At 40.1% G+C, this 27,995-nt stretch overlaps 1 protein-coding gene across 1 annotated transcript; it reads left to right on the top strand.

The window, feature by feature from the left end:
* Window positions 1-257: 257 nt before the first annotated feature.
* PALMD (palmdelphin) lies at window positions 258-27,807 on the top strand. Its single transcript, XM_010197995.2, has 8 exons — window positions 258-552; window positions 5,890-5,970; window positions 11,209-11,339; window positions 19,517-19,631; window positions 20,514-20,547; window positions 20,641-20,751; window positions 21,475-22,563; window positions 26,227-27,807. The coding sequence occupies exons 1-8, from the start codon at window positions 508-510 to the stop codon at window positions 26,268-26,270; spliced, it is 1,650 nt and encodes a 549-aa protein (XP_010196297.2). The 5' UTR covers window positions 258-507; the 3' UTR covers window positions 26,271-27,807.
* The last annotated feature ends 188 nt before the right edge of the window (window positions 27,808-27,995 follow it).

The following is a 27,995-nucleotide window of genomic DNA, read 5'->3' as shown; positions in this document are numbered from 1 at the left end:
GCAACAGGTTAAACAGGTGAAATACATTTCACAAGAAACAGGAATACTTAAGGAGTTTTAAATATCTTTTTATCACCAGCAGCATATGCAAAGGGAAGAAAGAGAAAAGGGGACATAATAAAAACCTACTTCTGCTCTGGTCCTGGAAGATTCGGGTTTGGGCATTTAACAGTTAAATAAGCAATGGCATGCTCACCGAGCACATTAAAACAAAGAGTTGGCAGCTTCTGAAGGAAAAGGGCTTGTGCTCCACTGTTCCAACTTGTCAGTCAACTCATGCCAGCACTCTCCACGTCTGCCTCTTCTACACACCCTCATTACATGTGTCTGTCTGGACTGATCTGCTCATCTGTTCAGGGACTCTCCTGACAAGTCAAAAATTCTGCCTTCTTTCTGCCCTGGAATTGGATCAGATCACCTCGGCATTTTTTGTGGCCCCACCAGGAGGCTTTTTGCTTATGGTCTCATTCTGTTTTCTTCACTACTTGTCTGTTTTTGATTTCTAGAATGGAGGAAGCCGAATTGCTGAAGGAAAGATTCCAGGCCATAACAGTAAGTGCTTATAACTTACTATTAACAAAAAAACCAAAACAAAAGGCTTAGAAGTATTTTGTTAATGAGCTACCGTGTGTTTGCTGAAGAATTATTTATCCCAGGACAGAAAGAGAAAAACTGCTTGAAACTGTTACTTTCTAATTCTGCTTTATAAGCTATTGCTTTAAGACAGCAAAGTAGCCTGTGCTGACTTTATTACAGGTTTTATTGCACTTTCAGATGAAATACAAAGCAGGGAAGGTACGTGTGCAAATCACTACTGGACAGTCTAAAATACATGTTATTATCACCACAACTGAATGTTTGCCTGAAGGACAGCAGGTCAAAAGGCAGCTAGAGAATTCCAGAACAAATCAATTTTCCCATTTCACAACAAAAGTTAAAGATGAAAGATTCTGAGTTTTGCACTGTGGAACTGAACACAATTTCTGAATAACTGGTGATCTATTGAAAATGTCGTGGTCTGAGAAGTAAAAAAGGACAAGATTGCATTAAGCAAATTCCTACCTGTCAGTTTTCAGAGGGAAAAAAACCCTCAGTGAAGTTTATGCTGAAGATGTTAGATAACATTTTCAGTTTCTCCTCTAAAGGGAAATCTGATTCAAAAGATTCATTGTGTCTTAAAGGAACTACTGAGCTATTTTTTGAAGCAATATAACCTGATGTAAGAAAAATCAATGAATCCAAATTCTCCTCTGATTTATCTCCTCTGAAACCTACTCAGTCACCAAAAAAATTAAACTCAAAGAGAATTTTGCCCTCTGGGATAAAAGGAAAGCTGCAGAAGGATCACTCACTGTCACAGGCAATCTTTAAAAACAAATAATTGGAACAAAGGTATTTTTCACATTCTTAGCACGAGAGAGAATTGTGAAACAAACACTCCTGGCTGAATAAATGGTGCTCAGGTAAATACCTCATTGGAACCAAAATAAACATAAGAAGCCATAAGTGGAATTCTGCAGGAGTTGAATAGGTTGGGTTTCAATTTGATTGGGTTTTAATTATGACAGTTGATAAAAGCCAACAGACCCATTTATGGGATTTACTTGAGACCCAACTCAAGCCCACAGTAAGGTAATTCAAAATGTTTTAGAGGGCTTAGAGTCTATTTGTTTGTTTAACTGTAACAGTGCTTGAACCAGACTCATAACCTGGACTTTGTCTCTAGCATATGGATTCAAAAGGTGTTTTGGTACCCTGGGGGAGTTTTATACTTCCTGGTATCTGGCAGAGGAACAGGGCAGCACACTGGCCTGGTGAGGACTCCTGTGGCTCCTGGGGTTAGTGTCCTCTGTCTGTGTCTTTGCCTCCACACCAATAACGGAGAACTACTTTTTTAAGAAACTGTGACAGCTTCCAGTGTCCTGCATGTCAGGAAACGTGAAATCATATTAAGGGTTCTGGCCATGATTTCATTTATTATACTTGCTGTGTAAAAGAACTGTTTGCTCCCTACTTTCATCAGTTGAAAGCATTTAACTGAAACATTTTGTGTATTTGTTACAACGCACAGTAGAAATGAAGGAGCCTGAGAGAGGTAAAGTTATCATCAGGTTTAACAATCTGAAGGAAGAGTTACCTAAGAAAACAACCCATTACAATTACAATTGCAAGTTACTCAGTGGCTCTAGAAAAGTTTGTCCCAAGCAACATACCTGAGAATTTCAAGTGCTACCTATAAGATGTATGTTGTAAAAGACCTAGCAGAGGATAGCAAGGGGCACTCAGAGCAGTAAACTACATTTGCACTAAAACCAGATCAGTTTCTGTGTTAAGTGCCTGGCTCCTGTGCAGTGGCTCTCCCTGGGCCACTGAGTTTTCCACTTCTATTAATCATTAATAATAATAAATAATGATTAATGAAAAATGCTAATAAATAGTATTTTAATGCTCCTGTAGCTCTGAAAAGGAAACATTTTTCTCTGTAGTGCAGCTTCAGCCTGCTGCTGGTGTATATCAAACACTAGAAGTAAAAAAAAAAATCAGAGGCAGGTATTTTGTTAGAGAGACTGTTGTATCTTAACATACAAAAGCTTTGGTGTTTGCTGTAGCAACAAAACAGTCAAAGAGACACCTTAGATGGAATCCTCTCTCATCAAATCCTTCTACAGGAAAAGAAAAATGATAGAAGATCTGAATTGTGATAAAAGATTTTAATTATGACATTTCTGCAGGCTTTAACCATCAGACCAAATTGTCCATGCCTTCAGATAAGCCCCCTCTACAACCAAACATTAACTCTGGGAAATGATATGAAAACAAAAATAAGTCAGCTAAAACATTAACTGCTCCATTGGCTTTTACAGTACATGGCATCAGCCATGGGACCAAGCAGACTAACACTGGCACTGCTGGGGAATACTGACACGAACTACTGGACTTGGCAAGCAGGACACCTAAGCAAAACGCTGCTCCATAGATGCATTTTTCCTTCCTTTCTTACTGACCCAGTTTAGAATACACTTCTTTTCTATAGCCAAAATCAGCACAGATTACTACACATTCTGAGTAGGAGTGAACATTAGGAGCAAGGCTCATGTCTCGCATTGATGCACAACAGAAAGGGAGAGATCAAAGTGCTCTTTCATAAAACCTAAATCTTGCCCATGTTAACAAAAGCATGGTAAGAGAGGATTAGAGAACTTCTGCCAGCAACCTGATTATCTACAGGTGCAGAGTATGAAGTCTAGAAGAAGTATGGATCCATTCACTCTCTAGGAATAATCATGTGTTCCATTAGATGAACAGTCAAAGCTTTGTACAGCAAGACATGATTTGCAGACAATGCAGAATACACTGGAGAAAGTGTCCTAACAGGTTTTAAAAATTACTGTGGCAGCACGAGGTTCAAAAAGGTTCCTCATACATCTTCCTTGAATTTAGCTTCTGGCATTAGACCTTCAGCTTTCTTTGATTAGATATATAAAAGACAATCTATTTCAATCTATTTAATGTCGATAATTGCATAATGGATGTTTATTACCCATCAGTGAAATTAAAACATGATAGAGCACCAAAGGATACAAGTAGAGATCTTTAAGATTAAAAAAATCAGATGTAAAAGAAACATAGACCTTTAACAAAGGAAACAGGCAAGAGCTTCGTTACTCTATACGTTCCTTATTATACAGTTAATTTAAAATGCAGTTATTTGTGCCTTTACTCTCTGATTTCTTTCTGCACAATGTTATTGTACCACTTCTTATTTGAGACTTCCCAGACTCTTAGTACACATCTCCAGTGGTATGAAAAGAATATTGAAATGGACTTGGTTTATACTATTAAAAAATATTCTGAGGAAAAGTTCATTTTCTGCCTAGGAATCTTATCCTAAGCTTTGGTAAAGAAAAAAAGATATTTCCTTAAGAATTGTAGCAATCTGTAAACACAAGCTCTTGACACACTTTACTCATTCAATGATGGGTTATTTAAAAGCCATTTATACAATGATATCAGGAATATTTCCTAAAGATGTGAAGATCAAAGACCAGGTGTTATGTGCCCAATATCAGGACTGATTGAGTAAAATCTACCACAGCAGCTCTTAGGTAAAATCTTTGAAGAGACACATTGCAGAAGAATTACATATTGTAGTGATCCTAAATCTTTATTAACTGTATTAAATGTCATTGGCAAAACTGAATCCACTACAGAGATGAAGGTAGCCTGTATCTTGAGGCAAGATCCCTGTCTGCTGCTTTCAATATATTAAAAAGACAGAATAACATCATCAAGGAAAAACTGTAAAGTGCAGGTAGAGTTTATAGGTGGCTATGGCACATTGCAGACTGCAAGAGGGAGATCACTGGTCACTGACACTCATTCACTTGGTAAACTCCAGCATACCCTCAGCTGTGCTTGGGCAGGCTGCAGTCGCGTCCTCCATCTCCACAAGTCTGGGTGGTTTTCTCTACTTCCTACCCTTTAGTGAAGTGTCCTGTCCCCATAGCCTGTGGTCCCACTGCTCATTTCTAATTTCCAGTGGCAGTGAAATTGATTCAGCCAAACAGACTATGGCTCTTCCCAGATCTTAGGGGAACAGTGGAGAACAACTCCTAGCCTTACGCCTGGCCCTTCCTTACTGACTTTCTACACTCCCTCCACACAGCTGGTTCCTCAGGTGCTCTGAAAGGGAAGATCTCTTCCTATGTTCATAAAGAACTTCCTCCTAGATGATACTTGTCTGAAAACAGACTGTTAAAAAAAACCCAAACAAAAATCTATCAGTAATCTGTTCTAATTGAAGGCAAGGAAGGATTAGCCTCCAGTCAACAAACACTTTTGCATGGGTCAACAGATAATTTCATTTACTTCCCTAAGACATATCCAGAAACAAGTGTAAAAGTTACCTTGTTCAATAACAGGGTTTTACAGCATTAAGGCTGATCAAGAGAATAAGCTATTAACACAGCTTGTAAAAGTCAGGTTCCTTTGGCATGATTTCTTTCCCACTGGCTGCTGAGGACACAAAGTACTAAATCAGCATTTGGCCTCACACAGAGGAGCCACAAGGATACTCCACATAACAGCAGCTACCCAAAGACACAAGAGGCTCAAGTGCTGTCAGTGTTCAGCAGCTGGTCACCCCTTTCCTTTTTCAATAATGATGAAGATGATACTATGATAGAACAGTACTACTCAAGGTTTTGCCTTCTAAGGTTCAGCAGCCATGAAAATAGCATTTGCAAAAAGTGGTTTGGACTAGATGATCTCTGAAGGTCCCTTCCAACCCCTACCATTCTATGAAATATACTGTATTTCCCTGTGATCACCTTTACTGCTTTCCACTAACGAAATACATTTCTAAGTCTCTGTTTCTTCCCATTGATTTCATTTATTCATTCACAAAACACATAAATTTAGTGCTGGATTCACCAACAGGCCATTTCATGTAGTGATGTATCACAGCTGCACACTGTGAACCATGCAGACTCTTCCCTCTCCTAAATGATGTGTGGGCTGCCTTAGGAATTTTGGTCAGGACCCATTTCTAACCTCATTTTGCATGTACAATTGATCCAATGTTATTTCTTCCTGTTTTCTTCCCTTCTCCTTCTCAACAGTAAATTATTTTTAACCCAGATCATAGAATCATAGAATTTACTTTGTGGTCATTAACATGTTTAAATGTACTTCAGAGAAAGAGTCATGGAAACCAAACCTGCATAGGACACATGAGCTCTTGCTGTTAAGAATTATGCAGTGCCTGAGCACGATATAAGCTTTTAAATAAGAATTAGCATGGATTGATTTCACCCTGCTGAACACCACCATTTTTTAGTGACAGTAATTTTTGTAAACAAAGGCTTTTATTGTTCTCTTAAATCGTAGGACAAAAGAAAACTGCAAGAAGAAATTACACTGAAACGTCTAAAAGTGGAAGAGGAAAAAATGAAACACCAACATTTAAAGGTAAGTAAAGTGTGTGATTTATGTAACTAAAGATAGCCTCTAGTCATTCAGCATGAAGAAAGGTTTGGGATTTTGGAATGCAAATCTTCATGCATTTAAGTCATGCTTTTACTGTCAAATTTCCACAGCTTTTTGGAGTCTTGCCAGGGCTCCATTTGACTTTAATAAGCATCACCCTTTGAAAAAAAAAAAAAACCCTACACTCAGGAGCTAATGTTATTTGATCACTTTCATGGCACAAAATGAGATCATAACCAGGAATAACTCGCAGCTGAAAATGAAGCCTCACATTTCAGACTGGGTGTGTTCACTCCTTAATTCCACTACACCAACGTCACTTAGTACAGGGAGCAGCATAATTGTGAGGTCTAATTGCACTGTTTTCCTGGGGAAAAAAAAGCAACCTGTTTTTATTTGGTTATATTTTGTCAGCTTGTTTAATGACTCTTTGGTAAAATAATACTGTTTCTTTGGATATTAAAAACAAACAAAAACACCCCCATAAATGCTGCAAATTTTGTCCTGAAATTACAAAGTTCAGGATTGCAATGTGCAGATTAACTAAGAAAAAGATCCACCTCTAGAGGTACTTGAAGTTGCAGTGATTTCTGCCCAACACCACCATTCTTTAGATGCCCATTACAATTTGATAGTACATGTCCTTTAGGAAGAAGAGACAAAAACCTGTGCCAGATATGGTATTTTACGTACCTTTTTCATTGTGGGAGTGGATAAACCATTTCAAGAAAGATATGTTGAGTCCAGCACCAGGCGTGTGACTTGTCTCCTTGAGAAAATGTGGGAGAAGCATATTTAAAAGTCTTCAAAACGGACACCTGATGCTGGGTTTCAACAACCATCTTCTTTTGTATCAAGCCAAACAAAGGTGTAATTGTGATAAACCCAGCTCACCAGACCAGGGCAAGCCAAAGCAAAAGTCACCTGTGCTTAGGTTTTACTGGAAGGTAGTGACCATAGGGACAGACATAACCTGCCTAGGAGAGGGGAATATGTTTTCCAAGTCCTGTAAGTACTGAGCAGCAAATGTGTGACTGCCTTCCTCTGTCTTTGGACATGATTACACGGAGTCCTGCAATTCATGTTTCAAGTTTCCATGCCTATAAATTCAGAATGACTCCTTTGCCCTTCTTTAAGAAGGATAAACTGATCTGTTCTAGACAACCAGCTAATCCTCACTACTGCTGCGTGCAGACAGAGTCCTAGGGCAGTTTCCTCACAGATTTAATACATGCCTTCAGCTAACTTTAACAGGCACAATGGAGTTAAAGATTTAAGAAAACAAAACCCCAGCTTGCACTTATATTCTGAAGGTGACTCTCCTGGAACAACGCCACTGAAATGTTCTTCCTCTGGAAGAGCACAGATAATGTGATTTGTTTGCCTGTTCCATGAAAAACAATACAGAAAAGTTTTACATTTACAGTCCATCATATTGCAAGTGAGGTAAATCAAGGCTACACAGGAAATCATTCACTTGGCAAAGAGGGAGCGAGCATATATTTAAAAATATATATGTGTACAGTGTACAAATACATACATAGCAGCATTACATACTATTTAGAGCACTGAAAATGGAGATGACCTTTTCCAACTAAGACAGGCACCTAGTACCAGATGCAAAGTTTCTATATGAACATGCTCTGCTTGATGCCCTAGAAGCCTTGCCCTTTAACAAACATTTATGCTTCAGATTTCTTTGGGTGCTTCAATGAAGCCAAACAACACAAGAATACAGTGCAGAAATTGGTTTAAAACAAATTTAGAGTTCTCAAACGTTGAGGCCTGTCAGTAATTTTTATTGAGTTCTCATTTACCTAGTGGGTCAGGTTGATTTCAGTCACTTATACTCCTACTAGTTGTGCAAGGTGAAATCTAGAGCTCTGTGACCTATTCTCAGCATAACTCACATCTGGCCCTTAGGAAGCTATTGCAGGTTGGTAAATGTCACTGTCATACAGATGCTGCTGTTATCTGGGTATCAATACCCTGTTCCTCATTTTGTCCTTCATTCCTATTTATAACCCTTGGCAAGAGGTTTACTAAAAGGTTGTTACTTTGGTTTATGGGTTTTGATTTTTTTATCCCCCAAACTTTCTTTCTGTAAATAGAATTGTGTACTCCAGCTTCCCAATAAGTTTTGTGTCTGTCATACAACTAAGCACCACGCAGCCATTCACTCACCACCACCCCCAGCAGGATGGAGAATCAGTGAGAAAAAATGTAAGCTTGTAGATTGAGAAAAGAACAGCTTAATAACTAAAAGGGAATAAAATATAATAACAGCACTAATATTATAATTATTGTATTGAAAAATAATGTAAGAGAAAAAGAAAGAAAACCCAAGGGAAAAGAAATAAAACCTAACCAGAGCCAAGTGATTATTCATCTTTTCTGGAATCCTTCTCACTGAGGCAACAAGAGTGCTTGAAAAGCATACTCAGCACTGATTTTTACGCACTTTTCAAGAGTTTATCTAGTTTAGCTGAAGTTTTTTGTTTCTGACATGCCTGAACTCCAGTACTGCTACCTTGTGTGCTGGTCACACATCTTCTCATTCCAGGGGCTGACAATGTCAAACGACATCTGTGAAAACTGTCAAAGTGATCTATGATTCCCTCACCATGCCATAGGTGAACTGCCATACCACCGGGAGAGCCAGACCCACACACTGCAGGCACCTGTGCCTTTCAGCAAAGGATGACTATTCAGTGTTAGTCCAGCCTTGTTAAGGATTTCAGTGCAGTTAGACCTGGAGCATGTGTTAAGACATTGTTCACAGAACTTGCAGAATATTGTCATGGTACTCCTGGTGTGACCATGAGCTACAAAAGAAAGGGATCGCATTCCATCACTCTGGCCATTCCCAGGGTCTTATCACATGACAATGTATAAGTATTCCTTTCCCTTAACATTCCAGTCTAATGCAGATGAAAATGCTTTACCGCATGCAGGTCCTCCTCCTGAGCCAGGGATCTTTTACAGAGGAAGGAAATGCAGACAGCAGAAAGGACTGAGCAGCCCCAGAGCAGCTGGCTCTTGCACTGGCTTGTGTCAAGGTCTCAGAGGAGCAGCCTTGAAGCTTCCTGTCGTTCAAAGGCTGTCTCCAAACTACACAATGTTTTACTCTTTCAAAAGCAGCTAATAAAATTTAAAAGACTATATTTAGTCATGAGCAGCAGCAAACTATTGTAGCAAAAGGCAAAAATAATGCTATTGTGTTATGGCTGTATTTAGGGAGTTTGCTTTCTTGGGCCCAACCCTATACGTACATGAGGCTTTAGCTGATTTTCACGGCTGATATCAGTTTCTGAGATCTACAGGGTCAGCCCTGTTGTAATTCTCCCAAGGAATCATAGATTTCTTCTTGAAGACAACAATGTTCGACTAACTCAGTTCCAGTCAGGATTCAAATCTCCCATTTCATCATCAAAATCTAACCAGCTTGATTGAAAGGGAACTAATATCTTTGTTCCCTCTGACTGCATAAAACAGTATTTTGCAGTCGATGAGAGCCGTGCCGACACCAGACCACAGGCACCTTCCACATCAAGTAAAACCATTCTATCAAAACCAGAATTTATTTCATTTGAGCGTAAGATGCAAGTGCCAGGAAATGCCGTCAAGTGACCCTACAGCCAGAGTCAAGGCTCAGGACATCAGTCTTGAGCAGCCTTGTTTCCCATAGATTTCCTAGGATCCAGCATTGAGAAAATCCTGTCTCATGGGGCTCAGGGAACTGTATCCATTGGCTCTGCTTTCTGGGGGGAACCAAACAAACAAAACAGAGTACTATGGAGCGCCACAGGATTCATAATGAGCCTGTTTCAGCCAGTTTTTATCACATGTATGTCACACATCAAGCAAGTTGGAAATTGCATTTAACTGCAATCAGGTCCTACACGCATCATCCTCTAGCAGTTGGGCCTCAGTAATAACCTCATTTAAAGTAGAGAGCAAACAGAAATGTGTAGGAAGCAACAGTTTAAGTGACTCAACACACAGGATGCAGGCAGGGTTTCCAACAGCCGCTGCAAGCACCGGTGAGGTCAACACAGCCTTCTCACCAGCACTGCACACAACTCTGCCTCAAAGCAGAAGCAGTCAAAATGCAATTTAATCTTGATCCACATCCTACAATTAACAAAACTATATAGGAAAAAAAAAAAAAAACCAGACACAGAAAAAACCCCTAACGTGGCAATCAGGCAGCTCAAGGAATCTAAATTACAAAACTCACAGTTAATTAAAAACCTGACATGCTTGTGCTATTCCCTGTTGAATTTTTCCTAAGGAAGCTTGACTCCCACTCCTTCCCCAAGGCAGCAACTGGATTTATATTCCCAAATTAGACTGAAGGTAGTAAAAAGAGCACAAGAACCTTGGCATGGGTTACAAGCTCTAGCCTGCAAATATGAATTTATCTCCATGAATATACTTTTTTTACACCAGGAACACTTGAGAAGGCTGTGATGACTTTCAGATGTCATCTTTCAGTGTAAAGCAGCTGTAGGAAGCAATCAGTGCACACAGTTACATTTTTCAAAGATCTGAAGACACAGCTGAGAGATGCACTCACCTATACACAGGCAATCCACCCATTCATAAGCCACTGCTGTACAGGTCAGGACCAAGCATGTAAAACCCAGATTACTCCTACAACTGCAGCTCAAAATATATAGAAGGTCTGCTGAAACGTTAACAAGACAGCAACAACCTGTGCTCCACCTTTCCAGTCCCACTCTTCCCACTGTAGAACCTTACCTATATAAACACTTTACCTTTTCCACCCCATCCCAAAATTATGCAATGCCATGGTCCCATAAATCAGGGCCCTTGAAATAAAACTACAGCACTTCTGCCTGGAGCCTGTTGCACGAGGCTGCATTATGTATGCTTTGATGCAATTGTTTTGCTTTATTGAACACAAACACACCACTGGACACACTCCTAAATCCTAATCTGTCACAGGTAGCAACCAACATCCTCTAAGTATGTGTTGGGTGGACTAATAAAATGACACTTTGCTCTTAAGAGTTTGGTTTTAAGCCAATATCAAAACATAAATGGCTTTTGGCATTTCTGTTTCAGTGAGGTTTCCTTACACTAGATAAAGCACAAGAATGTGGATCATGCCTATGGCATCAAGACATACACAGTAAATGACTGAAGAGCCCAACTTTTAAAGTACACTTCCTTGTCTGTATTTTTCCCCATCAGAAAAAGGCCATGCGAGAAAAATGGCTCTTGGACGGCCTCAGTTCTCTCACTCCAAAAGAGCAAGAAGAAATGCAAAAGCAGAATCGAGAGGACCAGCAACGGACTCATGAGCTGGAACAAGACATTTTCAGGTAGGGCAGTACTACTGTTCTTCTCTCTGGGCTCCTCCTGTCTTATTTTGTAAAATACTCAAATGCCATCAAAGGGTGAACACGTGTCATTTCATACACAGAGTGAAACAGTCTTTGTTACACATTCTAGTCAGAATTAGAGAACACACAGTGCAGACTTCCATACTGTGAACTTTATCAAACTGCACAATAAATATCTTGCAGAATATTTGTTGCTCTAATTCCTGATATTTCTTTTGTGCTATACTCAACAGATGGAAGCCACAGTCTGTGGGTTTTGCACCGAGATAGCAATTGTTGAAGCAGAACTTCAAAATGACAGTAAATAGTTTTTAAAGTTCTTCAGTTCCAATAGGTCCTGCACAACCTTTAATGCCTGACTTCTCTCCCAACACAGCACTTCAGAACAGTACAAGCTGCCTAGTCCCATTAGTATCACTTGTCTTATTTTCACTTATCTTCCATGCTGGTTTGTGTGCAATTTGTTCCCAGAAGCCTGCTATAGCAAAGCATGTTTCTATCTTTTTTAGAGATGTTGCCTAGTGCCTCCTCATCACACAGGGGTAACATCAAACTGCACAGACAGCCTCACTTACAACTCCTTTATTTACTATGGACATGATTCTCGAGGTTCTTATTATCTGCAGTCAGCCTTTCCCAAATACCAGAGGGCTCTGGACACAATCATTTCCTTCCCTGGGTCCAGGTATACTGACAGATGCTACCCATCAGCACCCACAGAAAAGATGAAGCGTTCCTGGTTTTTAGTTCCTGGAAAGTCTCATTATCCTTTTTTTGAGGTTTCTTCCTCCATTCCAGTTCAATAGCATCTTCCTCCATATTCTTCTCTTCCTTCACTGTCCTCCTACACACTCTTTTGGCAAAGTTGTCACTGAGATTACCTCCTCCACTTCTTTCCCACCCCCTTCCCTTCTTACTCTGACACAAACACTGATTCTCGTGGCTGACAGGCAGCAGCCTAGTGCTCCTTTGTCCTATAATTATGCTGACTTCTTGCTTGAAAGCATTTTTCTCAACGAACAGCTTTTCATGCACCTCTGTAGAATTCTTTGTTGCAGTGGTAGGAGGCAGACAGTGTGCTCTAAAAACATCACGGGAGGTTGTGATTATGAAGATCCACTAGCAGGGTCCCTGCGACAGTATGATCACCAGGAAAGAGTTGTGCAGGGAAGGACTGGCTCAGGAGCAACAGGGAAGTTTCACTGAAGTAGCTCTCCACCACTCCCCTGGAAGTTCACTCCTTCTCCAAGCATGGGGAGGACAGACTAGATGTTCAAAGTCCTGTTGATTTTGAGTAAGAGCTGGAGGTTTAGCCAAGATCTCCTTTATGCCTTACGAAATTTGGTGATGTGAGATCTTTAAAGCTTCTTAAAACAAAAACCTCAGAACCATGTCCACTACTGGACTTGGTGTGTGGCTGTCTTGGGGGAACAAGGCTTTTATTTTCCTGACATAACCTACATATACACGGTTGGCAGTTCCCAAGAACAAGCAGTGCTACTGTAGTGGATGTCTGTGCCACTAACAAGGAACGCTACTGAGCTCCTGATGTACTCCCTGCCTTTCAAACAGTGAAACATTTTATCTCTGCATTGTATCTCCATCATCTAAATCTACTCAGTCACCTTGTAACAGACCATTAGGGTTCTCTGCCCCTGTGGGATTGTATTCAAGCTATCTCACAGCAATCCCAGCAGCAGGTCCCTCCTGTCCTATATCCCTGTGAAGACTTGGAATGCAGGATTAGGATCTAAACACTTTCCTACCATTCTAGTTCAGAGATTGCAAATATCCAGAGATGCAACTCAAGCTTCAGACTTGAAAATCTCCTTTAATTCATGTAGGTAAAATAGCATCACAAAGGAATATTTCCTCTGTTTTAATTCCAGATTGGATCCAAAAGTTGACAAAGGGTTATTAATTTTTAACGGTCATCTGAATCAGAAGCTTCCAGGTCTTTTATCCATAGGCATTTAAAGGAAGACATCCACATGCATTTGTACATTGGGGAAGGAGAAAGTGCCAAATCCTCTGTTTATCCCAGATTGCTTTCTTAAATCACATGAATCCTGGAGCAACATCTGAGCCCGTCTCTATTTTTTGACAATTCCAAGGACTAGACATGGATAGCCTGTGAATGGGAAGACTGCACATTTAGTACTGCATCACCTGCCATTATACCAAAGGAGGCAGAGCTTCCTCCTACACTTGACACACGCCAGAGCTGTAACAGTGTAACTATAGAAATGTGCCTGTTAGCTTCCCACGGGAATTGGTTAACATTCAGCATGTACACAAAAACCCAGTTTAGAACTCCTTTCCCATGTAGGTGGGATGCAGGGAATGACAGGTTGGTTTGGTGTTGGTTTTGATTTGCCTTTTTTTGTTGGTTTGGGGGGGTTGTTATTTTGGGGTTTTTCTAAGTTTCTATTTATATGCCCACATTTAGCAGAAATTAGCCATGAATTCTTTCCCTATATAGCTCTACATTCAGTTCATTACAAGCACAAGTGATGTTTGTATATCTAGATGGCTGATAATCTGACCATAAACCAGCAATTTAAATGCTGATGAAAATCAGTAAATCTCCTCACAACTCTAAGTGCTACAGGGGAAAAAATGTTTGCTTGTATTTGCTGGCCTTTCTCTTATTAAAAATGTTATTATTTTCCCAAGGATATAGGACTATTCCTTTAACTACAGTTGCTTAACAAAACCCCTGAATGGTTCCTCTTACTTTCACACACACTTCTCTTTCACAACAATCGATTCTTTTCACGGCAAACAGAGTATTTTCACAGCCACTTGTTGCTAATACCAGTGTTACCAACTAACTTTTCCTGCCTTCTGGGAAGCTCCACCAAATTGCTTCCTCCTTTAAATGATTCCTACTTCTTGACATATATCTGAAACAGGGCAGATTCATTTGTAGTGAAATGAATCAAATAAACGCATCAGCATCAAATGGAAAGACTTATGACAAAGCAAAGCATAACATAAAAAGACATGCTGTCGCCACTCTTGCAATGACAACTTCACAGGTATAATGCATCCTAGAAATACAGAAGTGCTCTTAATTACATTCCCAAGCCATCTAAAATAAGAGGACTTAACTCATCATTGCTGAAGTTCAGAAGACAGTTTAGAGGTTAATAAAGCCTTGATATCAAAAGAAATCTCTTCATTGCTGATATGCTTACTTACATAACCAAACAATCTACTTACATAACCAAACAATCTACACACCTTAGTGTCTTTGGCAGCTTTTATCTTTGATACACAGAGGACTTGGACAAGGACATTTAATTTTACAGATAGAGAATGGAGGCTGAAAAACATATCTGGAGTCACATGGGAACTTCCCTATGAACTAGGAATTTAAACAGGTTTATTAACATCAAGAATCCTTTCCAATAACTTGTACCTCCTACCACTCTTCAATAGCTGTCTAGCAAAGGCTTTTGAAAAAGCATCCATGCTGCCTTCCAGATAGTATACATTTTGACATACCCAACCAGTTTCAAACCAGCCAGTAGCACACAGAAACCTCATAAAAGAGTTCAGTATAAACAAAGTCCACCATAAAGCACAAAATATGCACCATCCAATACTTGCATAGTGTTTCTGCTATGCCATAAATATCACCCAAGCCAGCAAAAGCTTGCTTGACTACTTATGTGAAGTCATACCTTCCAGCTGCCCTGCAAATCAAAGATTGCTAAATTGATCATGTAGATACACGTCATGCAGTAGCAGTAAGATATATTACCAAAAAGTTCCTCCTTCTGTGCATTTGATTATTAAGCTTCACTTGATTCAGACAGATTCTGTACATTCTGATGGTTATTCTCCATGGATTTTATCTTCAGTTTAAAAAAAAATCTTCATCAAATACTTCTTGAGTACCCCTAGACCAGTCTGTTTTTTCCTGCTGAAAGGACAGCCACAATTCTAGGCAGATTATTTACAGTGGTGGCATGGGCCTTTCCATCACCCTGCTAAATAGGACCTCTGCTTAGAAACATTCTTTACTCTGGTGTATAGGGCTAGTGTGTGTCTGCTAATCAGTTCAGAGTTGAGAAGTTTTTGACAAAAGGGAAAGTTCTACTCTTTGTTTCAGCAACCAAACAGTAAACAGTGAGTGAGCTGAACCACCCTTCAGACAAATGGCTGAACCCTCTGGTTACAGACCAAAAATTGCATTTACATTATCTATCCTATTCACTCTTTACACAGAAGTTACTGTGAACCAGGGTACAAGCCCAAGGAAGAATTAGGAGTCCCATTTTCTTACTTAATCTTCAGCTAATAGCACTCATTCTTGATGGAATTAGTTGCTAAACAGCATATTTAATGCACAAACAACATCATTAACTAAGGTCTATTCAAAGGTTTGTAATGTGATACATGAAGGCAGGCTAAGGCAGATGGACTCCAGAGCTGCTAAAACGTTTGACTCACCTCAAAACATGTGAGGACTTGCTAGACTGCCTTTTCCTCTCAGCCTGGTATTCCCCAGGGTGGTATCCTCCTATCTGTTTTTCATTCTTAAGCCATTTCTTTTTCCTTCTGGTGTGGCATTGGTGCCCTCCCCAGCAGATCAGATGGTGGCCAGCAGCAGCCAGGTATATTCTGTAGAATTCCTTAATTCAGCTGCTAGTTTGGAAGAGAAATCTCTGATTTAGTATCTCAGATTCTAAGGTTCATTCTTTCATCTCCTCACCTCCATAGTACTTATTCCTCCCCTCAAATGGACACTACTCAAAGAGAGGACAAATATCCAAAGGATTGATTTAATACAGTAGCTACATCATAGTTCCATTTATTTACTAAACACAGCAGCAGCATTGAAAGACAGTTTCTTGTAATTGCTAGTGTAGCTGCTAGATCCTTTCAAGACAAATAAAAACTGTGAAGTAACTTCATTAAGATGTCATGGATTTAGAAATTACTGAAGATTTAAACACACCAGAAAGATCCCAGCCCAACTTTTCAACTGCACAAAATCAAAAGGACTTGGATTTCTTTGAACTACCCAGATTGCAACTTTTAAACGCTTCCTTTCAAGAAATTTCAGTGTGTACTCACAACATCCTCTGAAAATGAACCACAAAATCCATGTCTGTATGTCAGTACGAGTGCAAAATGGATATTTAAGTCCTAGACTCGGTTCCCATTACATGAGCATGAGAATTTTTCCATAACCCCACTAAGCACTGAATCAGTCCTCTTAATTCCCATAAGGAGTGGGTGTTGGTATGGGTGTGAGAGTATATATAAATTCAAATAACAATTCCCCTGATCAGATAACTATATGGGGTTTGTCATCTGTGATTTATTCAGAGTTGTGTTTTCCTCTTTCTCTCTCCCCACACACTTTTTCTTTTTCTTAATAGCTTTCCAACATTACTCCTCCTTTTCTTCCACTTGTGTGTCTATGAGTGTTTAGGTCCAGACTGAAATAAACCCATAGTAAAAGTTGATGACTCTTCAGGTTTGAATGCTTCTTTGAGCTTTTAATGATTTATTTTTGCATTATGATAAGACTGCAATCAAGTCTTATGTAAAAACACAGTTCAATATACCAAACAGATGCTGGCACACGATCAGTGTATTACTTCCTTCTATAGCCCTCTAAGAACATTCATTCCCCTTGTTTTAAAAATCTTGAATTTCAGCACTAGAATTTGTACCTTTGCACAGAGTCCTAAGGGCATCTTGCAGAGCTCAGGTCCAAAGGGTTATCTGCTTTTAAATATTTGGGTTTAGCTTTTACTTTCATTCTGAATGCATTTTTCTTCACATCTCAGTTTTGAGGTCTATGATACCTTTGTGTTTAAAAAAAAGCGGATAATTTCACTATCAGACGAAAGGTCACACAGTATCCTATTCCTGTAGCTGCACAAATCTGAGTTTAAATAGGGCAAGAGCCATAGAATTAGCTCAGATTCCTCAAGCCATCACACAGAAAGAGATAAATAATGCTTCTTTGCCAGCCCGCATTCATCTTTTCTGGCCTGCTTACTTTAAAGGGATGACAGGTTTCTACTATTAACGTTGACTTTGGTGTAATATCGCGGATCCTAGCACACACTAAAGAATCAGCTAAAACATACGATCATTTCTTTCTATCAGGCCTACAGGCTCTGTTTACAGTTTGGCTCAGATCACAGAATGGTAGGGGTTGGAAGGGACCTCTAAAGATGATCTAGTTCAGCCCCTCTGTTAAAGCAGGTCCATCTAGGTCAGGTCACAGATCATCTAGTACAGCTTGTAACTCTATTCTGGCTGATCTCAGCAACTAGTGACACCAGTTGCAGTTGCCTCAATTCTACAGTCATCAATCTGACATTGATTCATATACAATGACAAAAGAAAACACATTTCACTTGAATATACAAGGTTTTGAAAATTGCTTTTATTTTTTCCTTTAAGTTAAAAAAAGTTCTTCCAAAAATGATCCCAAAGAGAGAAGGTAAATGAACCGGGAGACTGAAACTATAGACTATAGCGCACTCACCTACAGAATGCCAGAACCGGTTCAGAGTCAAATCTAGACTTGATTCTAGATCTTCATGGAAAAGTGACTTCCCAATTACTAGGCTAATAAGGCAAAAAAATGTTTTTATATCTAAAACCCAACAAATATTTGCTTATGCAAAAAGGAATAGTCTTGACTAGGAAGAAGCGGCCGGGGGGGAAAATCACTGCTTTAGTCACTACAGAAAATAATTTGACTGAGATACTTTACCTTAGAGGTAAGTGTTAACTGGGCATATCTTTCTACCTCTCTTGCATACATGGAGATTAGATATTTTATCCTGGATCTGTCTGTCTAGAAGTGTTTTGTCAGACATCTTACTGTTAAGAAAATAAAGACTCTTATTAGGAAAAAGATGCCTTAAAAAACCACACTCAGTACTAACATGCAAAAAAGTAGAACATGTAGATTTTACGGATAAAAGAAGGGGAGGGAAAGGGAGCTACAAACCTACAGCAGAAGTCAATAGACCAAAAGAAATCCTGAGTTCTGAGCTTCAATCTCCCTTTTTTATAACAATAAAGGATTTTTTAAGAAAATAGCCTATGAGCCAAGTTTTAACTGGCAAATCCCAAAATCCACATTCACATGTGCAAAACTGTGAGGAACTCTCTTAGCATCGTGAGCTGAACACACACACCGCCCCCTCTGAAGGGCCCTTCATCAGCCTGTGTGTCTGCACACTCTCCATTCTCAATCCCAGACAAACCACAAAACAATGAAGCTTCAGACTTCAGTCTCTTGAGCACCCTACTGCTATGCAGGTTGTACAATGTTCAAAATCCATGCAATTATGAAGTTACCACTTCATAAAAATAGCCTGCAAAGCACATCACTACGATGACTTCTAGCTGTACTCATGTTCATATTAGAAAATTAGATAAGAGCTCTTTTATTACAAAAGGTACTTGCAGATACCACTAGTACTTTATCCAAAAAGTGATATCTGTTCTACACTTCAGAAATACGAATGCTATTTGATTTCCATTGCTAGAGATTGATCTTCTGGAATTGTAGATTCTAGTTACAGATTGACCAGAACTTTCCTCCAAGAGGGATCCTCCTAAATACCATTTGGCTACATATAACAACATCTACCGTATGAGGTGATGTACTTCAGCCCTTTAAGTACTACCAGGTACAATAGCATTCTTCTGACTTCCTCACAACTTCCTTCCTTTCATCACGTGTACAAGTACACACACAAATGAAGAGACAAAGTCATAACCCTGGTGTCTGTATACTAGATTCCTACATCTTAACTACAACAGAGTAACCACATTTCTTGAGATAGTGAAGGTGATAAAATCTGCTTTGAGATGAGGAAATGCTGTGTGGGGCTATATTCTTTCTCTATTCCCTCCTGATAAAAATAACTGAATTTCAGTCACTGTCTTCTAAGTAGTCTCAGAAGAAATCTATGGCAGGTACATGGTTTTTTTTCATGAGAATACTATTTCCCAGTGTTTCCTGGTGCATGCAAAATTACAAGCTGGTCTCAGAGCAAAATACATCAAGGTAGGTCGAACCAGCCCCACTGATGTCCATTGTGATCAAGCATTGAATCTGCATTGTTGTTCTCTGCTTGGTATTACAAAGGGAATTGTGATTGCAGGCTGGAGAAGGAAATTGAAGCTCTGGAAAGAGAGGAAATGGAAGTCTCAGCTAAGGAAGAAGCAATTTTAAAGAAACTTAAATCTGTTGAGAAGACAACTGAAGACATAATAAAGGTTAGTGCCAAATTACTGCAGAGGCAGAATTCGTTGCACATCCATCATCATAATCAGGGAAAGGGGAACTATCTGCATCTTGTGAGTGGCCAAGAGCTTTTGTCTAAAGTGTCTGAAGTTCAAATACAAGAGGGGTCAAGATGTTATACTTGTAAACAAATGTCTCCCATTTGCTTGTTTACGGGGGTGGTGGGAGCAATTCCTATCATTGCTCATCTATAGTGCATCTACAGTGAACTAGCACTGCCACTGACACCAACTATCAACTCACCACCTCAGCCAGAGACGGACATAACAGGCACAGACAGTACAGAGCATGATGTATTTGTTCTTTCAGGTGACATGACCAGCTAAACAGCATCATGCTTTCACCCAAGTCTCTGTGAGAGGTTATAGTGAAAAATGACTTAATATTATTAGCCTTTGTCAAAGGGTCATTTTAATATTTGAAAATAATATTAAACTGTCTCAAAAAATACAGTCATGAAACTAAACTGCAGTTCTCTGGTTGCTCTTCCACACACCTACACTCCCTAAAGATATGCAGGGAGATAAGCACAGCTGGAAAGCCAAAGCAGAGAAAAATGTTGAAAAAAAATATTACAAGTCACCCAGCTTGGGGGACAGTGTGAAGCTGTGTCACCGATTAACTTTGTCATGTCATGCCCTTCCCTGCATAACCTGGAATCATATTGGCAAAAGAGAGCAGGACAATTTCTCATTCTCCCTTGCCATGCATCAGCTGAGCAGGTTTTCACTTTTAGCCCCTTCTCAGTATGAAGCTGTGCACACAAAATACTAAAACTATTGAGTAAAGCAAAGTACCATTTAGTCAACATCTTAAAACTGCCTCATAACGCTATCAATGGTTCTCTTTCCTAGGCTGTGAAGACTGAAAAAGCTGGAGTTGAAAAAGGTATGTTTAGCCAAAAAATTTGGGTTTTATGAAAAGGTTCTTGTAGAAATCAATGAAAACATGCTCAATGCGTTGTGGATCTGCTTTATTCAGAGGCAGCAGACTACATATATGCCAGCATACCTGACCTTCCCAAGTCCTACAGGCCTTCTGCACTGAGAAGTACAGCACACGGTGCCACCGATGAGGAAGAAAAGAGAAAAGGTACGGCTTATCAGTAACCCTACAGGGTGTTAGACTTGCAAAAACTTCCTATAAACTGAATCTGATACACACTAGGATAAACATTACAGATGTGAGACAATGTTGTTCCAATTTACGCTGTGTTATCAGTAAGGTCGAAGTTGAGAGATGGGACACTGGTGTATGTGCTATTGAGAATAAGGATCAAGTGTTTGCAACACTGACATTTCTTCCCAGCACTTTGCTCCTCTACCTGGCATAACTTTAAGTAGTTTCTCCCATCACGTCATACATTTCACATCTTCTGTCTGTACTTACACTTACTGACAACCCAGCAGTAGTCTGGTTATTTCACAACTACTGCAAACCCTCCTAACCCTTCTGAGTGCCCAAGACTCTCAAGTCTTGTAGCACATTGAACTCTTAAAACTGCTATTGCCCAGCACAACACCAGGGGCCAACGTTAAATCTGACTTTCTAAGTCAATCATATAATGGAAACTGGCTCAAGAGTTTACTTTTCTTCTCAGAATTAGATCCAAATGAAAACAGGCTTTTTCCAGTTCAAGATTTGACAGGATGGAAAGGGGCATTCAAAATGAGAACCCAATGTATTGGTTACATATGTGACTGTCATGCATTTGGTAATTCATTCTGACAGTCATTTTCCATCGCTGTCAGAACTCTTCTATTATACTTCTTGCAGCTGCTGCATTATCAGTTTAAGCCTTGTTTCTTTCAACAGCATTGTTTGCCATGGAAATTAAAGTTGAAAAAGACATGAAGACAGGAGAAAACACAGTGTTATCAACAATACCTCTTCCCTCAAAGGAGTTTAAAGAGACAGGAATTAAAGTCTATGACGATGGCAGGAAGTCAGTCTATGCAGTGTCCTCAAATGGCAGCACAACACAAAATGGGATGGATGAACTGGCCCCTGTCGAGGTGGAGGACCTGCTACGGCAGGCCACTGAAAAGAATTCCCAGTCTCCCACAGAGTATCATGAGCCTGTGTTTGCAAACAAATTTTGCAGGCCAGCTACTCCTCAGAAAGACAAATTAGTCTCTGGACCAAAACTAGAAGACACACAGAGAAAAGAGATGAATGGATTTAGCAACCATCAGACAGAGTACTCCTTCAAAGCAGAACCCACTATGCTGCAACATAAAGAGAATGGGCTTGATCTTCCAAAGATAAGACAGCAAAAGTCTCCCTCTCCAGTGCCTTCCCATTCAGAGAAGAAAATGCACACTAATCCCGAGACTCTGATGACACATACCAAAGAAAGAAAAGCTGTACATGAAGAACTACACCCTTACCAGAACAAAAGACATAATGACACGAGGTTAAGTCCTCACCATCTTAATGAAACATCCCCTGCACCTCAGGACGAGGAAGATGTTCAATACAACGTTGTCCAAGCTGTACCATGTTATGTGGATGATTCTGAACCAGTAACAATGATTTTCATGGGCTACCAGCGCGTTGATGACGATGATGCAGAAGCAGACCAAAAGTTGTCACGATACGATGGGGTAATCCGTGCAGAATTAGTTATCATCGACGATGATGATGAAGATGACAGCAAGTCTGAGAAGCCGGCATATCATCCCATAGGCCACTACAGCCAGGTTTATCAGCCACCAAGCAGGAAAATCTCAGAAGTCCCAGAGGCGAACCCTGTGAGCAGTGTGGGCACAGGGCTGAACAAGCTACCCCACAAAAACTCCATCTCCCTGCGGGAACAAGAGGAATGCTTAAACTCCCCCACAGCCCACGCTCACCTTCCCAGCCAGGCACCCGGAGATGGCACCGAAGATCCCTCACTAACAGGTAACAGGAAAGGGAAGTCACGTCACTGCTGTTCACTCATGTAGCAAACTGATCCTACTCTTATCTGCTAGCAACCGCCTCACTTTACCATTTGGATGGTCTAATGGACTAACATGCAATTACTAATCTTTTCTTTGCTCCTGTTTGTTAACAAATGCCAATCTGCACTTTGGTACTGTTGAATGTAGCAATGCACTAGTTACCACCTCAAAATGTGGGAAATAAACCATCTCAGACGAGCCATTTCTGTAACCTTCAGACACTGAAAGTGGTTCTCATTCGAGTGACAATTAAAAGTTCCATTAATGCTACTTCAGTTAGCAGACTTAGGTTTCATTTGTGCCAGGTAACTAACAGCATTGCTTCACAACACTGTGTCCTTGCTGGAATGTTTTGTGCCTGTGTGCATTCTAACTACTTCCTAGATAATCCAAATCGTTCCTTAAATCAGAAATGTTGTTTAATAACCACCTTTACTTTGCATTTTCTGCCAACTTGGCCTTGACAAGGGTTATGCAAGTTTTAAGATTTTTTGTTGATTATTTTTCTAGCCTCTGAAAGACAATGAAAAAGTTGTCAGCACTATATGTGGTCAATCCATATAGCCTACAGTGTTGTTTTCTAATACCTTTTTATGTCCTATTAGTACTCAAGGTGCCTATTTCTTACTATAAAGTTTTACAATAAAAGGTTGAAAGAATAATAGCAAGATCTTCCAGAAACACAGAAAAACTCTTCTTTATGATTATGTTGCACTTTAATGCATACAGTTGAAATGCTTTTGAGTATATTTGCAGAATAACAGATTTCACACAGCAGTCACATTTCACTTCAAGGAAAGAATACTGTGCTTGAACTACAGGAAGACCAGGGGTCCTGATCCCACATTCTCTCCTCGCTCCTCTTCAAGACTATGTTCTGAATAATTTTGCAATCTGTCAGCAAAAGTGTAAGTCTGGGCCCTGCCTGAAGCTGCACTGGCAGCCCAGCTTTTCTTTGCAATACAGGTAAAGCCTGTAGAGAGGGTGGTCATTGAATCACAGAGGAGTTTCAAGTATTTTTACATCAGTATGCACCAATTGGGAAGAGTTGTTCAGCAAGTAATCCTCTCAGTTTAGGAGTATCAACCTCACACAGCCATGCACACAACAGCCTGAAATGTTGCAGCAGTGCCACCTGGCCTTTCTGATCAATGAGGTCACTGCACTTAACACATGGAAGCACCAATCCTGCCATCTGGGCACTTCCCTCTGTCCTCTAGGACCAAAGGCTGCTGCCAGCAACTCTTCTGCCAGCAACTGAAAGCAGAAGTAGTTGGTACAAGGCATGATAAACCATTCCCGCAACTGTTCCAGCCCATTATGTTTGGGGGATAGTCCCTTAATTCCCCCATTACATACCTGGAGTAATATAACAGAGAAGTGGGCCTCACATACCCACCAGTGAAACAATTCATTCACCCTACAGCCCACTGCATGAGAGTTCCTGAACAGATCCTGAGAAGGAGGTTTCCAAGAACCATTGTGGTGGGCCATGGACAGCCATGAGATGTCAGCTGAGCACCTCTATCTGTAAAAATCTTGGTTTATTTTTGCCTCCTGAAAGAAGTCCCGAGACTCCTCTCATTTTTCCCTGGCACTCACTCTCCAAACAATCCAGGTTCTCTCTCTTCTGAGGTTAGTGGAAAACAAACACTGACTTTCAAGGAAGGGGGATAAGGGGAGCTAAGTCTCCACCCAAATCTAGCTAAGGTATTTGAGAATCTTTAACGTCTCTTTGGTCTTATCCATTTACTTACAAGTATTCTACCAAGGAGAAAATAGCCAATTCGGAAAGAAACCCAAATCTCCCAATGAAATTAAAAGCAGTTTCACAAGTGCCTCAGAAATACACACTCCCAACAGCCAGCACCGTCTCCAAGTGAGTGTCTTAAGTGCCCAAGAGAATCTGAAACTAAGCCATGTCCCTCTTTACCCCTACACCTATTTATTGCCACTCCCTGGGACACTTTGCATTTCGATCAGTGGAAAAAGCCAGGAAGTGACTCAGTTTTCCCAAGTAGGTCTGTAATCCTACTGTGATTTCTAAAAAGGAAACAAAACCAGGAAAGCCTCTTAAAACTAGAACAATGTATTACAATGTAAGTGGTGTCTTAGGGAAATAAATTGTTTTCAAAGCAGTCATTGATGCCCAGCCTACCAGGTTCACCCTAAACACCACAAGTGAAAAGGGAAGAGATAAAATTATTGGTGGTAACTTATCATTCATTACTAAAACAACAAATCAATAGAAAAATAAATAATCCTCTCAAAAATTAAATCTTTGGGAGGAAATTGCATCATTTGAACATTAAACAGGCACTGAAGATTCTCTGCAAGAGAATGAAAAGCTAGGAAGCACAGGACAGACCAGGGAGATGGTCCATGTAACAATCCTGCTGTGGGAAAGAAATTAACTTTCAGGGTAAGATATTGAAAAGGTAAGCGATGGCCAAGGACAACTAGGAGGCAGGGGCATTGTTCCATGTACACATCTACATGAGGAATAGTAGATTAAATTAGGAGCTTTTTTTTTTTTTATGCCTCCTTACTCATGCATACCGTCTGTTTCTGTAACTCAGAGCAAGGCAAAAATGGGCTTTTGGCTTTAAGTGAGGCATCAGACTGATTGTTCTCTCAAACTACAGCCAGGACTTGAACCCTTCAGAATGCCTTCATCTGCAAACAGTACACAAGGTCTTTGTGAGAGCTAAGCTTAACATCAGCAGCCCCATGATATAAAGTTACACTCAGATGCCTCTATGATTTGCAACAACTTCAGCATTCAAAACATAATTCGAGCTGGACATTTGCTGACATGCATTAATCAAGTAAACAGCTGCTTTGACCCCTGTGTCTCTGAGACACATGCAGGACGAAAGAACGAGACATGCTATTTTGGGTGACTCTTCAAACTAATAGGCCAGAGGGCTAGAGATTATTCCCCCTGCATTCTCTGATCAACTACGTGGTGGGGGAGGCTCTTACATATCAAACAGCATTATATTGCTGTTCTAAAAATAACTTTAACATTTAATCATCTGCCCTGCACTGTCGCTTTCAAACTAACTCCCATTACACCCAGTCACAGACAATAGCCACGTTGATGTTTGGACAGATACTAAGGTAGCCCGTCAGACTTAAATCAGGAATATGACTAACTGCACTCTGACTCACTACACCATGAAAACAGCAGCGTTTTATGACAACACCAACACAAAAGGGCTTCCAAACAGTTACAGCTCCCACTGAGGAGTTTAGTTTAACCAAAGAGTTTGTTTAATTATTCATGCATCCTTTCACTCTGTCAGCATCGAGTCAAGGACAATGCCATCTGTCTGCCACACTTTAGTGAAGGTAACAGAAACTAAAGGGTTACAAAAGAGCTGTGCTAATTTGCAAAGAGTGGTAATGGAGTCATTTCTTAATATATTTGCTTTATTGCAAAATCACCAGAACTAATGCCTTCTACCGATTTCTTTCTATAACACTAAAACAATGCTTATGCTGCTGGATTAACCACTGGAGGTATGTGTATCCTTCTTCTGTTCTAAATCAGGAGATTTAGCATCAGAAATGGAGTTAGTCTTAAAATGCAATGGCTTTGTTTGTTTTCTTTTTTCAGCTCTGAGGATGAGAATGGCAAAGCTGGGGAAAAAGGTGATTTAACATCTCTAATGACATGCCAAGTAAAATTCACCACTCAAAGCAGAATAAAGCTAAGAAGAGTTTCTTCAACACACCTTTTTTGGATCATAATGCTTGTTTTGCTCCTCTGTTTTATGCATTTGGGTTATTTTGACCTCTGCATAATCCAATGGACTTTAACAGACTTTTAGACTTGACCAACTGCCACATACATACAAATCACATCCTGGCTTTTGTTTAATGCAGTGGAAGGTTACCTAAGACCACAAAAGCAGTGTATAGCCAAGTATGAAGACATGTGCACACCTGTTCCCACAATCAGGAATAACCTGTTGCTATATACACAGAGCAGATAAACATCCATCTACATGGAACATCACAGGACACTGTTCCACTTCAAAGTGTGCCAAACTACCCGATTTTGATTAAAAATGCCATTCCCAGCATTTTTCTGTAAAAGCACTGGTTAATAAAAAACTAAGCAGGAGAGATGGGAGCAGGAAGAAATGTAAATAGAAAAGCTGGTTTCCCAGAGTACCACCTTGGCCAAATTTTAAAGCATTCCTTTTTAAGTGACAGCAAAACAAGCCCAAATAGTAGAGTCAGCATTTAAATATTTAGCCACCTTCCACAGCCATCCTACAGCCTGCTCCTTTCTCCATGCCACATACATGCTGTCTACCCACAACCTCACAGATCAACCCTGTGCATAACACTATGAACAGCCTGAACCCCAAGCATGGTTTCACCTCCCAGCTTGCTCAGAAACTCCTGCTTTTCCAATGAACTGTTGCCAGACAGGCAGTGCCTGTCCATCAAAGAAAGAAAGGGGGAAAAAAAAGCTTAGTATACAGGTTTCAGCTGGCTAGGGAGCTAAAATTAGTGCAAACGTCCCATCAGAAACACTGAGTTGCCAATGGCTTGTCCTGTAGCTGCAACAAAAGGTCTGCTGTGGGTGCAGCCAGTGCTGGGCACAGCTCTCCAGCAAGGCTCAAGAACAGGTTAATTCTTTCCATGTGAGGAAGGAGCCAAGAGCCCTTAAAGCAGCCATAAGGCACAATAATACCTAGAAAAGTCACATACAAGTCACATTTTTCCAGTATGCACTTCTTGGGGGGGGTAGCAGAAAAGTGCCTGACAGTTCTACATCCTTACATTAAAATCACTATGATAGCTTTGTTTTGCTAGCTCTTAGTCTGGTTTGAATCACTAAACAACTGAGCTTGTGTTGTTCCAGTATAGCTGACTCAAATCATGTACCAGCAAAAAAAACCCATAATTTTTTTGCTGGTCTTCCTTGTTTCAAAGCAGGAAACTGAAGCTACTACCTCATAGTGAGGCCCAATGGTAGTAATCAGCTGACTTGTAGCCTCTAAACACTCAGTGGCTCCCAGTATGAAGTGGGTAATAATATCAAGTGTTAGGACTTGTCAGATGATGGTTACCCAGAGAGTGAAACAGTAGATAAGAACAAATAAATTGAACTCTGTTATACCTTTCCCTGTCCTGGGACTTGTGGTTTTGTTGGGATTTTTTGGTTGGGTTTGGTTTGGGTTTTTCACGTGGTTCTTTTCCCATCTGTTTCTTCTGTTATTTGTTGGTTCTGAGAGCAGAGGGAGTTACTCCTAACTTTTCATTTTTTGTTTTTAACATCTTCTCAAAAGGTTCTTAACGTGATACACCAAGGAGTGAGGAAGTAGGAAAGCAATATGACATAGTCACAAGCAGTTTGTGTAACAGTCATAG

This window comes from Colius striatus, chromosome 10, assembly GCF_028858725.1.
Source record: "Colius striatus isolate bColStr4 chromosome 10, bColStr4.1.hap1, whole genome shotgun sequence".
NCBI classification, from domain to species: Eukaryota; Metazoa; Chordata; class Aves; order Coliiformes; family Coliidae; genus Colius; species Colius striatus.
Note: the sequence above shows the minus strand (reverse complement) of the source record. Positions and strands in the feature narration are given on the sequence as shown.

Coding starts and splice junctions, on each gene's coding strand:
- PALMD (XM_010197995.2), top strand. CDS start 508: ATGGAGGAAGCCGAATTGCTGAAGGAAAGATTCCAGGCCATAACA. Junction 11,340..19,516: donor CTGGAACAAGACATTTTCAG/GTAGGGCAGTAC, acceptor TTGTGATTGCAG/GCTGGAGAAGGAAATTGAAG. Junction 22,564..26,226: donor CGAAGATCCCTCACTAACAG/GTAACAGGAAAG, acceptor TTCTTTTTTCAG/CTCTGAGGATGAGAATGGCA.